This window comes from Phalangium opilio, unplaced genomic scaffold, assembly GCF_054372755.1.
Source record: "Phalangium opilio isolate 3A_F unplaced genomic scaffold, DU_Popi_V2 ptg000003l_1, whole genome shotgun sequence".
Taxonomy (NCBI): domain Eukaryota; kingdom Metazoa; phylum Arthropoda; class Arachnida; order Opiliones; family Phalangiidae; genus Phalangium; species Phalangium opilio.
Genome location: NW_028324145.1, coordinates 2315235 through 2330903, shown reverse-complemented (window position 1 = coordinate 2330903; position 15669 = coordinate 2315235). Strand labels below are relative to the sequence as shown.

At 38.1% G+C, this 15669-nt stretch overlaps 1 protein-coding gene across 1 annotated transcript in view; it reads left to right on the top strand.

Annotated features, from left to right (window-relative positions):
- The window catches only part of LOC149717093 (P-selectin-like), a 197057-nt gene that overhangs the window by 175932 nt on the left and 5456 nt on the right, over positions 1 to 15669 (top strand). Inside the window, exons 6-16 of the mRNA XM_089835267.1 lie at positions 3593 to 3715; positions 3799 to 4083; positions 4222 to 4371; positions 4549 to 4725; positions 4952 to 5131; positions 6181 to 6354; positions 9730 to 9909; positions 11638 to 11814; positions 12553 to 12732; positions 13913 to 14110; positions 14900 to 15256. Coding sequence (XP_089691393.1) covers positions 3593 to 3715; positions 3799 to 4083; positions 4222 to 4371; positions 4549 to 4725; positions 4952 to 5131; positions 6181 to 6354; positions 9730 to 9909; positions 11638 to 11814; positions 12553 to 12732; positions 13913 to 14110; positions 14900 to 15256 — 2181 coding nt within the window. The remainder of the gene's footprint in view (positions 1 to 3592; positions 3716 to 3798; positions 4084 to 4221; positions 4372 to 4548; positions 4726 to 4951; positions 5132 to 6180; positions 6355 to 9729; positions 9910 to 11637; positions 11815 to 12552; positions 12733 to 13912; positions 14111 to 14899; positions 15257 to 15669) is intronic.

Below are 15669 nucleotides of genomic sequence, written 5' to 3'. Positions count from 1 at the left end.
GAAAGATTTTTCCAATCCGCCACCATCTTAATAAATGGCGCCCAGAAATGTAGCAAATCTTCTCTTTGTAAGAAAGTCCGCGCGTTTCAACCGATTTCACAAATATTTAGTACACTGGTTTGCTTTAACCTTAAGACGGGCTGAATGGTCTTTCGGGTTCGATTTTTCGCCATATTTTAAAATGGCGCCCAGAAATGTAAGAAAATATTCTCTATGCAATAAAGTCAGCACGTTTCAACCGATTTCACAAATATTTAGTACAATGGTTTCCTTTAACCTATAGACGGGCTGAATGGTATGGGTTCGATTTGTTGCCATCTTTTAAATGGCGGCTAAAAACTTAAAAACCCTTTTTTATGGAATAATGCCCGCGTGAAAAGTATTAAGAAATATCCCGACGGGCTGACGGACTGTGCCGAGTGCCTTCGCTCCTAGGGTGCTACAAAAATATTAGTCATCAGTAAAATCTACCCATTCTTTATATCATTTTAGATGGAAGTTCTTATTACACGCGAGCGACGCCGCGGGTAACGGCTAGTACTTCATAATGCTACAGGCTTATTGAGAGCTTGCTCGAGAACGACTCAAGAATTGACTATACTTGGTTTTCTCAGTCCATCTTCCTATTTACTATGTACTAAGCCTAGGACAGCGCCTATCACCAGGCGTCGCTATACGAAAATCTATGATGTTTCACCTACGTCACTTCATAACAAGCTCTCAGTACCCAGTGACAAACTTATGGCACGTATCTCATGAACTAATGCAATGAGACCCGGGCCTTTTACTGTCGGTACATTTTTGTAACTTTCCGAGATGACATTTTAAAATATGGCGCCACTTTCAAACTCAAAAGCCATAAAATTCGTTCATAGGATACAGCAACGTATATAGGATATTAAATTACTGAAATTGGTTGAAACGTGCAGCCGTTACTCAATAAAGAACTTTTTTCTTACATTTCTTCCTGCCATTTTTCAAGATGAACTCGAATTCAAAAATATTTCGAAGGGCGTACTAGAGTGACGTTCCTGCGAAATTTCAGTTTCGTAAATAACGCGGTTAGGGCTTAGCATTGATTATCAGTCAGTCAGTAAAATACTTTAACTTGACTTTTACTCTCAATGAAACTGCTGAATTAGAAATGTTCTCTGCATTGCCCATTTCTTCAGTCTTAAATAATATTGGTTGAAGTAATTTGTAAATCCTCCTGATATTTCTTCTAGGCGTTTGAAGGGATACAACGGGGTTGAATTTATATATTTAATCGAAAGAGCGTATAAAATAATAAGTATATCAATTGGAACAATATTTCTATCTACAATATTAATGAAGATACAAGCAGTTCAATTCAATTAAATTTTTTCCGATATGGACAGCAGGTGTTCGGCTTCTCCGCAAAGCATTGGACACGAGGATGTGCCGCATATTCTGCAGGTATGCCCCGAGTTCGATCAAATCAGAGCCCAATATACTACTGACTTGGCGGACATATCGACACTACTTGGGTTTACTAACGGGACCCAAATAAACACCACCAAAACTTTACTGACCCTCTGGGGTCAAATACGGTTGAATTAATTTTAAAAGTCCAATCCATGAACTATATTTTTAATAATAACAATTTTAATAGACTACGTGCGCGCTGTGCCTTGTTTTGCTAACATTGTAAATACCATAACTTTCACAAATATTAGTCTTGTAAATATATATATTGTTTCATGTTAAGTCATGCTTGCGAGCCATCTTCAATGGCTCCTCCCTGTTATAAAAGGGATCTTTGTATAAGAAAGCAAATAAACCATTCATTCATTCATTCTATCCCTATTGGACGAATCCGTCCGCTGGTACTAGTCGTCCATCAGAGGAAGTCCCCAAGTGCTTGGCGTAGAAGCCCAACGCTTATTTTAATTTCTTGTATCTTCTTTAATATTGTAGATAGAAACATGGTTAAAATTGATGTAATAATTTTTGTACACTCTTTCAATTCAAGAAGTGAAAATTTTAGAGTGGTGTATCCAAGTCTATCTTCTGATCCCTAGCTGTGAACGCTGTAATCTAAAAATTACAGTTTTTGAAACCTTAATGTTATGAAATTTAATTGATGAGGTGCTTGTTTAATTGGATAGAGAGCAATTAAGGCTCACACCGCGTTTTTAAAATTGACGAAAGTCATGATATCCCAAAATTTGTCATATATCCACGGAGAACAAATTTAGTTTGTGGTTCTCCATCTTGTTCTTCCATCCCTTTGTGCTGGTGTCCCCCCTTCTCTGTCCACTCCCCTCTGACGACAGTTGAGTTGATTAATTCGCCTTTTATACGTTGCTGGCCCCTTGGTTTGAAATATGCCGCATCTCGGGCCTGGGCTGCCTGTTCAACACTCATTATTCTTTTCATACTCTTCGGAACAAAGCTTTTTTTTTTCTCATCCAAAAGAAAAATCTTTTACAACCCCACACACACTGCTTCATTTTTTATCTGTGGATATGCTTTTTTCTTTCCTTGTTTGTTACTTAGGTAGAAATTTAGGCTACCTACCTAAGTTGTTAAGTAGTATCATATGTAATTTATTTAAGTTTAGTCGCCCATTTTGAGCTTGTTGTATACCAGACGAAAGTATTATAACAAGCCATACCCATGATCGTAGTGTTTTCCAAAGTTTACACATCTTTTAACGAGAATTTTTTCTTTTCGGTTTCAGAAAACCTTATTTTGAAAAGTTTCTGCATTTGTCTTTGCCTTATTTTAGCTAAATGTTGGTGAAAATTTGATAGACCTTTTTGTCGTAAAAACAGGTGTAGGCATCCTTTAGTATCCGGACGTACAAGAAGTTGATACATTGCCGTCTTGGCACACACTCACGATACAAATAGACCACAGCGCAGGCACCAAAAAGCGAGATAGACGGTTTTCTCTTTTAGTTACATCGAAATGGTCTATTCTATTGCCTGTTTTGTTAGACAGTGCGACAAGAATAGACTTGTAGAGACAGTAAGATTCTTTTTAGGACAATTATTTAAAGCTAACAATATTTAGAAAAAAAAATATTTAATTTCAATTTTGTCTGTGAACCCTATTTACACATTTTTTGACATGTGTTGCGACAAACGGTGCATTATTGAATCATACACTCTTAGCAACTTAGAATGGGTATCATTAACATATGTTATATGGGCTTGTTTTGTTTATGGACGTATTTAATAGTGTCCCATCACCAAAAACGTTTAACTTTATTACGGGCACGCGGTTCCGCTAGGGAAGGGTGTTTTTGTGTCGCCAACATTCTGCTAGCCTAAATTATAGCCGATAATAGCGCACGACGTTAAATCAAATGGACCGTATTCTCGGCTGGTGTTAATATCCGTCCACCTTAAACGGACGGGCGATTCAACTTTTTAAACCTTCATGGGCTGCTGCTTAACACGGATTATCGTCATTTTGCAAGTATCATCGATTAACCATTAAATATAATAAAATAAAGCTTGTCAACCGAGCAACGCATTCAGGGACATTTTAGTATTAAAAGCATACTATCATCTTGATGAACATCTAAATGTTGGTCCTTATTATATTTCTTTCGTTTGAACAGGTGATGGAATCACGAAGGATTTTCAATGCGCGTACCCAATTGTTGGAAGGTACGTTTACGTTCAGATGGTAGGAGTTGATGGAGCTTTGTCCCTATGTGAAGTCTCCGTTTTCACAACTCAAGGTACGCAACTTTCAACTTGTAATCAAGCTCTTGCTTGTTCTTAATTTTAATCTTTCTCTATCGTCGGCGACTCTGAATTTCAGAATTCTCTTCGGAACGTTGCGCTCACCAATTGGAATCCCTTCAGATGACCACTTTCAATCGAACGTGTTACGAGTTCCAGGCGCAAAAGGGCGGTTCTTTCAAGGACGCCCAGGACTATTGCCAACAAAGAGGTGGTCTGGTCGTTCATAACGTCGGTAACGTGACGCATCACTTCCTGTCCTCCGAGTTGGGACGTTTGAAAGACCAGATGAAGTCCAAATTGGTTTGGTTGGGAGCCAGGCGAGATCCCGGATTAAGATCGAAAACCTGGAGATGGATTAACAGTAAGTTCATTTGGACTGAAAGGCAATAAAGTTTGGTAGACTTACAAATGATTATCGCCAAAAATAAGACCTGAACTTTGTTGTTGACCTTTATGCCAACTGTCATTAGAGATCTAATAAGGCTGAAAACCTTTCTAGATGTCACAGTGAGACATTACATGTGGGCGGAAGATCAACCTAACAATTACAATGGTCAACAAAACTGCGTCGTTTTGGACGGAGGTCGCAGGTGGAAGTGGAATGACGTGACCTGCGATCTTGATTACCTTCCGTGGATATGTCAATACAGTCAGTATACTTCTTTTATTTCAAGACTCTCGATTTCATTTAAAGCCTTCCTTCGTGTTGCGTGACACGACAAAAAAGGAAGCTGTAGCTAAGCCTCGTCCTCGTTAACCGGAAAGGGTCTTTTCTTTATTTTATTTTATCTGTATTTCGCCCGCGGCCATCGTCGTGTCATGGTAGGTCCGACTAACTGCGGAAGTCCCGATCGACACGAAAATTCGACCATCTCCGAGAAAAACTTTCGGCTTGGTCAGGAAGTCTCGTACCGTTGTCCGGAGGGAAATTTGCTAGATGGAGACGAAACGCGAACCTGCATGAGCGATGGTTTCTGGACCGGAAATGCGCCAAAATGCAAATGTAAGTCAAAAAATAGAAAAAATATGCATGGCTCAAATAAAGTTGTCCTTTTATTTTTTAATTTTGACAATGGTGAATTCATTTAATAGCAGGAAACCTCTAGATTATAGAAGAATAACACTATGCCTCTTTTGAACCAAATACTTTTCTTTTCTTAAAAATTAATGTATCCTGAACGGCTTTTTACAATTTTTTTTAATATGAAATGTATTTATTATTTTTACAGACGTGGATTGCGGTCCTTTAACGGGTATCGAACACGGCAGCGTGACACTTACGGACAAGAGGACAACCTACAACGCCACAGCCAAATACTCTTGCGAAACCAATTACACTTTAGTTGGCAACGGCACTCGTCTTTGTCTTGGCAACTCAACTTGGAATGGAACGGAACCAAAGTGCTTGTGTAAGCATCTTCATTCTTTTGTTTCGTTCAATTCCGCTGGAGAATCGCCAGGCTGACACACGTATTCCCTGAAGGATATGGGGCCCAAATATTTAGTATCATTGGATAGAGAGGAAATTGGACTTTTGAGAACCAGGCTAGATTCTTTTCCATTGTTAATGGGAAAGAGCTTAAAAAATAAGGAATATTTCAATTGTGCATGAATCTTATATGTATTTTTTTGCATGTTTGTTCTTTATGCACATTCGCTACCAAATTTAACCAAACTACATGGTTGATATCAATGACACTAGGGAAAGGTTAAGAAGTAGTTTGTGGAGTTACACGAGGTTTGGTCTGCGAACTAGCCATTAAGCATCGTTTATTGAATTTGAAACTTGTAAAAATATTTGTTTCTAAAAAAAACAACAACATGGCCATGCAAATATTTATAGTAATTATTTGTAATTTTTTTATTTTTCTTTGGATTTTTGAGTCCTTTGGTGTTATTTATCTAATCGACCACAACGTAAAACTAAATACCTATATTTCAATCGCCAGCTGGATGACAATTTAATCGCTAAAATTGGGAGATCGCATTTGATCAAACCAAAAAATTGTGGACCTCACTTATGTTTGACTTAATTTTTGAAAACAATTCAATTCAAATGAATGTTTTCATTTAAAACGTCAACAATTACTTTGCATACTCAGCTGAGCTCCAAGTTGACATTATTGAATTTCGCCCTAGACCTTTTATGGTGGTCTGGAAATATCTAAACCCAAAGATTGGGCTTGATTACGACATTTAAAATTATGAAAATCGGTAATCTCTGAAAAATATTTCATTCGACCTAGCTTAATTTGGTACTATTTAGTCACTTTTTACTTACTATTGTAACTGTTCTTAAAGTTTTAGTCACTTATTCAACAAAATTAGAGCGTGTGAGTTTCAGCCCTGCATTAGGCTAGCTTTAACACCTTGTAAAATTAGGGTTCATATCACTATCATCATGTCTGAAGTCTTGAATGACTTTTTAGTGTTTTTGTCTTATTTGTTTTGTTTACAGATAACCAATGTCCTCAATTAGCCATTCCTTCTAACTCGATTGTCGACGTTTCTGGCTATACTGCTGGTAGCAAAATCAAGTACAACTGCGAGAAAGGCCATAGGTTAATCGGAGACGAAACGAGGGAGTGCCAATTGGGAGGCAAATGGACAGGGGAGGATCCAGTGTGCAAGTGTAAGTTGAATGATTTTCTTGAACGGGTTTTGGATGCAACCCAATTCACTCAACGGCTAACCTAGTTTATAAATTCACCTATTATGGGTCATAAACTCATAATAGAATTGAACCTAAAAGATATGTCATCAAAATGCAGAACCTACCTATTACAATTATGATCGCACCAAATATAAATTGAACTTGTAGAACCATATTTTGCTCAATTATGTAATGTGGTAATAATTTCGGGTTTTAAGGTTTAATGCTCATTACTGGCCTATTAATTCGGGTTAAACTTCCTTAATACTTAATGGATCCTGCTAATGAAGATAGTCATTATCCTTCTAAGGTGGGAAAGCGCCCTGGTACGTCAAGAGGTAGTCGCGCTTTATCTATAACTTTGAACAGTCGTTGGATTGGGATGGACTCGCGAAATTTGTATGCGTGTTCGGGGACAGAGAGCATTATTATGTCGTAAACGTTAATATATCGGGATGTTTTGAGTGTATATTTTCTTGATCAGCATTTTAAATGTCACTGAAACATGTCAAAATGGATTTGAAACTTGTATACTATCAGAAGGGGATAATAGAAGAAAGATGACACTTTGTATCGTCTTAACACTATAGTTATGACACTTTGTATCGTCTTAACACTAAAGTTATGACACTTTGTATCCTCTTAATACTAAAGTTATGTAACATGGTTCTTCCCAGACTCACCTTTTTGCTTGCTTTCCTGCTCATCAAACTTCAGTGGGTTGAATTCTATAAATGTTTGGTACTAAACCCTCAGCTATATCAACAAACAAACCTCGTCTTGACGTGGGGAACAATTCCACTAGCGTGCCTTGGCAAATACAGTTAAGCCTTAATAGAGTAATGATGAAGGAACTATTTATCGCGCGTGTGATTCGGTTTAATAACCTTGCTTCCCAAATTTTCTGATGTTGGGAAGAATCATGTTACAATTACCCAGCTTTGTGGTACATTAATATCGAAGAGAAGTATTATATACTTCTGATGCTATGGATCTGCGACTATCCCGTGAAGGATATTACGTGAATTATAAATGGCCTAACAAATTGGTCCTCGGAGGGCTGCCATCGTAAGACTCGGGGTCGTTTTAGTCTTTTTAAAAGGTTGGGAAAAAATCTACACAGTTTTAATCTCTAGCAAGTGCGTGGAGTCAAAAGTTGAACATGAAGGGTAGCGATACTCCCGGGAAAACGAAACGGTTGGCTTTTTAAAAAAAGCGATGATTTTTCCAAAAAGTTTTGGACGATCTGGGGTTTTACTTTTCTCGCATTTCTCTCTAGAGTTAAAGGGAACTAAACCTCTCCTACCCTTCCTTCAACTCTTTTAAAAATCGCTTTTACGATTCTTCTTTTCAACGTACGCTACCTATGGGCTCTCTCTTCGTGCTTAGCTTTCTTAGACAAAGCGTATCGCGCAGGGACATTTCGTGTTGAGGTCATTGAAACGAGGGATATTTGCATTTTCTTATGGGACCCCTATGGTAATTTCATTCTGTGTAATTTAGATGCCTTTCTTTTTTTGCAATTCTCATCCCTATATGTAATTCAACCCCTATATGTATGCTTTGTCATAAAGTAAAATTTTTGTATCATTGGATATGAGACAATTTAAAGGGACTCCAAACAAGGCAGCAGCGGTGGGTAAAAATTATTAGAAATACGTCAGAGGCCCGTTGACTGAGGGGATTGGTGGTTTGAAGAAACTTGTTTTGTTTTACTTCGAGAACCAACACTGCTGGGAATTGGCGTAGCAATCCAGCATAAACTAAGATTAGGTGCTGACCTGTTCAGTTCCATCTTTGTGTGATTTCTAGAAGTTGATAGTTTCGTTGGATAGAAAATAGATTAAGGTTATCACACTTTTTTGCATCTATAAAAATATGACTCGATAAAATAGTTCAAAACATTTTAATCTTAAAGAATTAGTAACGTTGATTCTGGAAAGCTGTGCTGTTTGGTTTAGTCAATCTTACTGAAATTTTGAAATTAAAGTCGGTTCACTGCCGACGCAAGTTTTTAACTGAACGTTTTCGGTATACACTCTAAAGAAATGACTTCAAATCCAGTCTCAAGCGTGTCTTAATTGATTTGGTGAATTAGCTTTCCTTCAGATTATCATGCAGCGGCTCCGACTAGTAAGCCTACAGGCTAAGTAAAGTAACTAGCTCGTTGCCCCATTGACCATTTCCAATAGCTTGCTAAAATTTCATATTCATTTAAGTATTATATGATAGCTACTGCACCAAATGACCTGCGGTTTTTAAGCATATATTTTCAGATATAATTTCATTTGAGGACTACAAGTCAAGGGGTTTGGTTTGAAGGTGTATTACCTCTTTATTGTTAATTAAATGTCCATTTACCTGAGCTCTAATGAAGAGAATTAAAAACACACACACAAAGCGTTTAAACGTAGTTTCGACTCTCCATACAGACGGTCATCATCAGTGACTTTATTATGATTCTCTTCGTTATTTTATACACAAGTACCAATTCACTATAGCAGAGATCCGTTTGAAAACACGTTAAGTGCATGCCCTTGAAGCGAATGAAAATTGTTACGAAGCCAGAGTGTAGCCATTTTCAATTGTTCAAAGATTAATTTAACAGGTCCTTGTGAAATCTTACTAGTCTATACTTCGGGTCCGCTTGAGTGGAGTTGGGCTGGGCATCTTGAAGGAAGCCCAGCTCGAGGGGCCAAACACCCAGCGTAATCGGTGTACACCATGAATCTATATAACTATGAATATGCAGCTGCGTTACGCTGTCTAACCTCTCGATAAGGTTTGGGCGGAGCTTAGCGAAAGGAGACATCAGTCACGTGTCTGCTAGTGTTAGGAGCGGGAGAAAGGAGGGGGAGTCCGGGGGTGTGTAAATTCGAAACGTCACTTCCTCTTGTCTTGTGATTGGCTATTAGAGCTACGCAAAACGTGTCAAAGCTAGGAGGGTAACACCCAAACCAAATCATGATAGAAGGGGCATATGATAGAGCTGTATATTCATAGTTATATAGATTCATGGTGTACACGCTGTACCTTTGACTGTACTAAAGGAATTACGTGTAATCTTTAAAACCTCTGCCCTTGACAACATTAAAATTATTACTGTAGTATTAAGTAATCGTTGTACAGAGAACATGCGAGTGATTATCCCCTCGGCACAGCTAAGGACTCTCGCTCTAAAAAAGAAAAATCTTTGGGAGTTTGGGAGCAAGAGCGATTCGTCTTTATAGGGGCATGGGGCATCCGGCTCTCTCCGCTTCAATTCTCGGGAGTGAAATAAAATGGCTTTTAACCTTTTTCTTTCTCGGTGGCCGCCGCTGCCGCCGTTTTCTTTGTTTTTGCCTCCTCGAAAAGTTGTGAACTGCGACGAACCGCCCAAGATATCAAACGGCGCTTTCAAACTGATGGACGGTAACACTTTCTACCAAAGTCGAGTATCCTATGAATGTCACGAAAATTACACCCTGGTCGGTGAGAAGGAACGAGAGTGTCAAGCCGGAGGACTATGGAGTGCCAAGAACCCTGTTTGCAAACGTAATACATACACCACAAAAGATATATTCTTTCTCTAAGGGATAAATTCATTGATTTCGGATCAAGTTTCGCCGATCCCAAACCGCAAAAACATAGAGATTATTAGAAAAGAGTAGCTTGTAGTCCAATTATCCAATTTTATCGGCACAGTAATGTGTGCTTTTTGCAACCTGATCCCCATTCAACCTAACGTAACCGAACCTAAACATAGCCTCACCCTAACCTAAAACAAAACCTCACCCTACACTAAACATAACCTAACCGAACCTAAACATAGCCTCACCCTAACCTAAAACAAAACCTCACCCTACACTAAACATAACCTAACCCTTACCTTAAACAAAACCTCACCCTACACTAAACATAACCTAACCCTTTCCTAAAACAAAACCTCAACCTACACTAAACATAACCTAACAGTTACCTAAAACAATCCTAACCCTTATCTAAAACCATCCTAACCCTTATCTAAAACCATCCTAACCCTTATCTAAAACCATCCTAACCCTTATCTAAAACCATCCTAACCCTTATCTAAAACCATCCTAACCCTTATCTAAAACCATCCAAGCCCTTACCTAAAACTAAACCTTACGTAACCCTAAACCTAAACCTAACGTAACCCTAAACCTAAACCTAACGTAACCCTAAACCTAAACCTAACGTAACCCTAAACCTAAACCTAACGTAACCCTAAACCTAAACCTAACGTAACCCTAAACCTAAACCTAACGTAACCCTAAACCTAAACCTAACGTAAACCTAAGCCTAACGTAACCCTAAACCTAAACCTAACGTAACCCTAAATCTAAACCTAACGTATATCTAACCCTAAACCTAACGTAATCCTTGCCTAAACATAACCTAACCCTAAGTCTCACCTAAATATAACCTAACCCTAAACATAACCTAACCCTAAGACTTACCTAAACATAACCTAACCCTAAGACTTACCTAAACATAACCTAACCCTAAGACTTACCTAAAGATAACCTAACCCTAAGACTTACCTAAACATAACCTAACCCTAAGACTTACCTAAACATAACCTAACCCTAAGACTTACCTAAACATAACCTAACCCTAAGACTTACCTAAACATAACCTAACCCTAAGACTTACCTAAACATAACCTAACCCTAAGACTTACCTAAACATAACCTAACCCTAAGACTTACCTAAAGATAACCTAACCCTAAGACTTACCTAAACATAACCTAACCCTAAGACTTACCTAAACATAACCTAACCCTAAGACTTACCTAAACATAACCTAACCCTAAGACTTACCTAAACATAACCTAACCCTAAGACTTACCTAAACATAACCTAACCCTAAGACTTACCTAAACATAACCTAACCCTAAGACTTACCTAAACATAACCTAACCCTAAGACTTACCTAAACATAACCTAACCCTAAGACTTACCTAAACATAACCTAACCCTAAGACTTACCTAAACATAACCTAACCCTAAGACTTACCTAAACATAACCTAACCCTAACCCTAAACCTAACCTAATCCTTACCTCAGGTTGCAGTCTTATCCCTTAAAATTATTTAACATCAGTGGATAAAAGCCAATAAAATCAGTACCTGCTTTTACCCATGCTACTACCTTTTACTCCTTATAAATAATCTCTATGCCATCACCACTGCTTATACGTAATCTAATTTTTTTTCTCTTGTTTTATTTTTTGTCTTTGCGTGATTTTTACTCGGTCAGTGATTGATTGTGGCGATCCCGACACGCCTCCGGGTTCGTACGTGGTAGCCGAGTCGACGACTGTCCACTCTCGGGTCGAATATCGCTGTGAACCGGGTCATTTAATGAGTAGCGGAGATGTCAACCGGACTTGTACCATCCACGGAAATTGGTCGGGCCAACCCCCTTTCTGTCGATGTGAGTTTAAATTCTCTCTTTATATTTTTTAGTCATTAGCATTTTCCATGGAGGCGAGTGAGAATGAAAATTTGCTCCAAATAACATTACATTGTAGTTATATCTCTTTAAATATTGATTGCTCCATTTACCGTAAAGTTCCACCAAAGACTTTCAGATGGATACTTAAACGGGATTATTTGCTTATGTTAGGCCTTAATTCGATTAGACCAAAATTCTTTTAAAAACACTCAAATTGAACAAAAGAAAAATAGCTGGAAACTGATAACTTATGACGTTTTCCATTTACCACAAGTTTTTACCACCGTGGAGAAATATTTTAAGAAACCAAGCTTAATTTAATGCTCTTTCATGGCACCTTAAATTATCACCCAAGAAAGGTACTCCTTTCAAAAAGCCAATGGAAAACAGCATTAATTGTTGGGTTCATTTAGTTTTTCATGAGAAGAGCGACGATGGTTTAGTCAGTTGCATGCTTAGAAAAACTCTATATACTATAGAAAGACCTTATTATAGACTGAATCAGTTTAATGCAAAATTCGGTCTCTTCAATTTGTGGATATCTGATAAACGATATCCATCATTGAATTGAAAGGCGTGTGTGTATAAAGTGTTCTTACCAGTCTTTTCTAAAGCGGTATTGACTAGCTAGCCCCTTGACACGAATAAACTTTATATTTGCATCTGATTTGCTTGAATATTTTCGTCTCTCCCTCTTTCTCTGATGGACGAACGCAGACGTGGATTGCGGCAGAGTATCCATCATCTTGAAGGGAGAGGTTCAATATTTAAATCACACGACCCATTTGGGTAGCGTCATGCGTTACGCCTGCACTCCCGGCTACCGGCTCGTCGGAAACGCTCATCGACATTGCTTGCCCGAAGGCAGGTGGAGTGGATCTTCTTCCAAATGCGAAGGTAACGCGATAATTTGACACTCGCTAACCTTCAGAGACATACTTAAACGTCCTGCGCGATTTAAAAATGTTCTTCGCGTCTTTTAAGACCTGAAATTAACATGATCATAAATTTATGATCTGCTTTTTAGTTTCTTTGTCTGAAAGGGATCTATAGAGGGCTAGTCTGTCCCTCTGCAATTTATGAGACCCTACCGCCGTGAAGGCTTCCTTTAGTGTACTCTTTGTATGAAACACGAGAATTGATTACCGACAAGGTTTTCGTTCTGTAATATTCTCCCCCAAAATCGTATATACATTGCTTAAAAAACCATGGTAAAAAACTGGTTCGTCTTTTGACCCGTTGTTATTCAGTAGCATAAGGGGTGGAAAAGTAGCCCGTGATAGCAGAACGGGATAATAGAAGAAGGATGACACTCTTAATACTTTAGTTATGTAACGTGATTCTTCCAAAGCTCACCCTTTCTGTTTGCTCTCCCGCTCATAAAATTTCAGATGGGCATAGCGCCGTAGGGTGAATTCTATAACTGTTTGGTACTAATTCCTCAGCAATCAACGCACAAACCTCGTCTTGACGTGGGACAAAATCCACAAGCGCGATGAGGGAATTATTTATTGCGTATGTTATTCAGTTTGCTCCAAATTTTTTGATATTGGGAAGAACCATGTTACAATTACTCCGGTTTCGAAGAGAAGTATTGCATACTTCTGGTGATACGTAAGAAACACAGGTCGAAGCTAGCGGGAGGAAAACCCACGATAAAAATAGAGAGCCTAAACTGAAAATTTCACCAGGCCACCCAAATATATGTATATCAGTTAGATACGAGCCAAGGAAAGAAGAATCTCTTGGAAGCGCTGATGTGAACGGAAAGGGGCAGGAGAAGTTCCATCAAACAGTTTGAGATGGATACTTAGATAGGATGATTCGCTTATGTCAGGATCGAAAAAACCGCTTATAGTTTCTAAGGTTTACTCAATTTTGGTTTTTAGAAACGATCTTTCTCACAGTTCCTTGACGCATTTCTAAATTTGTCATTATCAAAAAGCTTTTGAATTATTTTTGCTACGTATTTTGCGAAATATTCAACAAAATTGAGATTCGGTTAACGCTTTAAGTGTACTTTTAACGTTTTAAGGCGTATTCTCCACTGTTGGGTAATGCTTTTGTTATTATTTAGAAATCCGATGCGTTCCTCCGGAAGTTCCTAAAAACGCCACTGTAGTATACGGCGGAAATGATCGCAGCTCAGCTGACTCCTTCAAGATCGGTTCCACTGTCCAGTATCGTTGTGTTCAAGGACATCAAGTCAAGGGTGAATCTCTTAGGACTTGCGACAATAACGGACTGTGGAGCGGAAAACCGCCTACTTGTGTCTGTAAGTATCTTGAAACGTGTCCTATTTCAACTATCAGGGTTCGTACAAACCTGGAAAACTCAGGGAAATAAATATTTGACAAAAACTCAGGGAAATAAATATTTGACAAAAACTCGGGGAAATAAATATTTGACAAAAACTCTGGGAAATAAATATTTGACAAAAAACTATGGGAAATAAATATTTAACAAAAACTCAGGGAAATAAATATTTGACAAAAACTCGGGGAAATTTAGAATTTTTAGTAAAAATTCAGGGGAAATTTGTGAGGTTTGAGTAAGTTTGCTCAACCATATAAAACTACTTCCGTTGTTATTACTTCATTCTATTGGGGCAGATAAAATATTTTTTTTGGATCCCGCGTTGCCAGAGTATTGCCTAGCTTGTGTCTAGGAAATACATGGGAAAAACCTGGAAAACTCGGGGAAATATATAGGTAAAAACCCTGGAAAACTCTGGGAAATATATAGGAAAAAATCTGGAAAACTCAGGGAAATATATAGGAAAAAAGAACCTGGGAAATATATAGGAAAAAAAGAACCTGGGAAATATATAGGAAAAAAAGAACCTGGGAAATATATAGGAAAAAAGAACCTGGGAAGAAGTAAAAGCTCCACTTATATCTTCTCTCGTCATCTATTCGGGCCATTTTATACCCTCTTTAGATTTTTTTTTTCAAGTGCAAAATTTAATTTGCGACATCACATGGAGTGAAAACCAGGCTTTAAACAAAACCTTTCGGTTTATCCTTCAATTTATAACGGACTTTTTTAACCATTTCCTCTCTAGACATTGACTGTGGATTTCCGATGGCCATCGATCGTGGTCATTGGTTGCTATCCACTAATACGTCACATTACGGTAGTTCCGTCGAGTACAAATGCGACATCAACTTTCAATTGGATGGACCCCCTAGACGTTTGTGCTTGGAGAATGGCACTTGGAGTGGTTGGGAACCCAAATGTTCCGTTGTGTCGTGCGGAGTCCCGGAGACAAAGGACGAAAAATCCATGGTTGAAGGACACGAATTCACCGTCGGTGGAATCATCACTTATGCTTGCGAATTTGGATACATACTGCAAGGAACAGCAGCTCGGACTTGCAGAGGGAATGGAAAATGGAGCGGAGAGACACCGTTTTGCGATCGTAAGACATTACTATACTTGACAAACACTACATCATGCAGTGTTTCCCAAACCCTGGATCGTGAGATTTTAAGATCATCATTTACGTTTCGAGTATTGTGGCCTACAAATAATTTCTAGAAAGTCGTCAAGTGACCTTGTTTAACAAAGACTATAAAATCATATTTCCAAAAACATATGGCAAAGCCAAATATAATTCTCTGAAATCCAAATATAAAAAATTAAAAATAATGACATAAAAATTAAAAATAATGACAAAAAATTAAAAATAATGACAAAAAATTAAAAATAATGACATGTATATGCTTTATATGGCATAAATGTGACGCAACTTCGTAAACTTGGGAAACACTGCACTACTTTCTCACCTATGAATATTTAATCCACTTGCATTTAAATTTCGTTTTGCCTTTA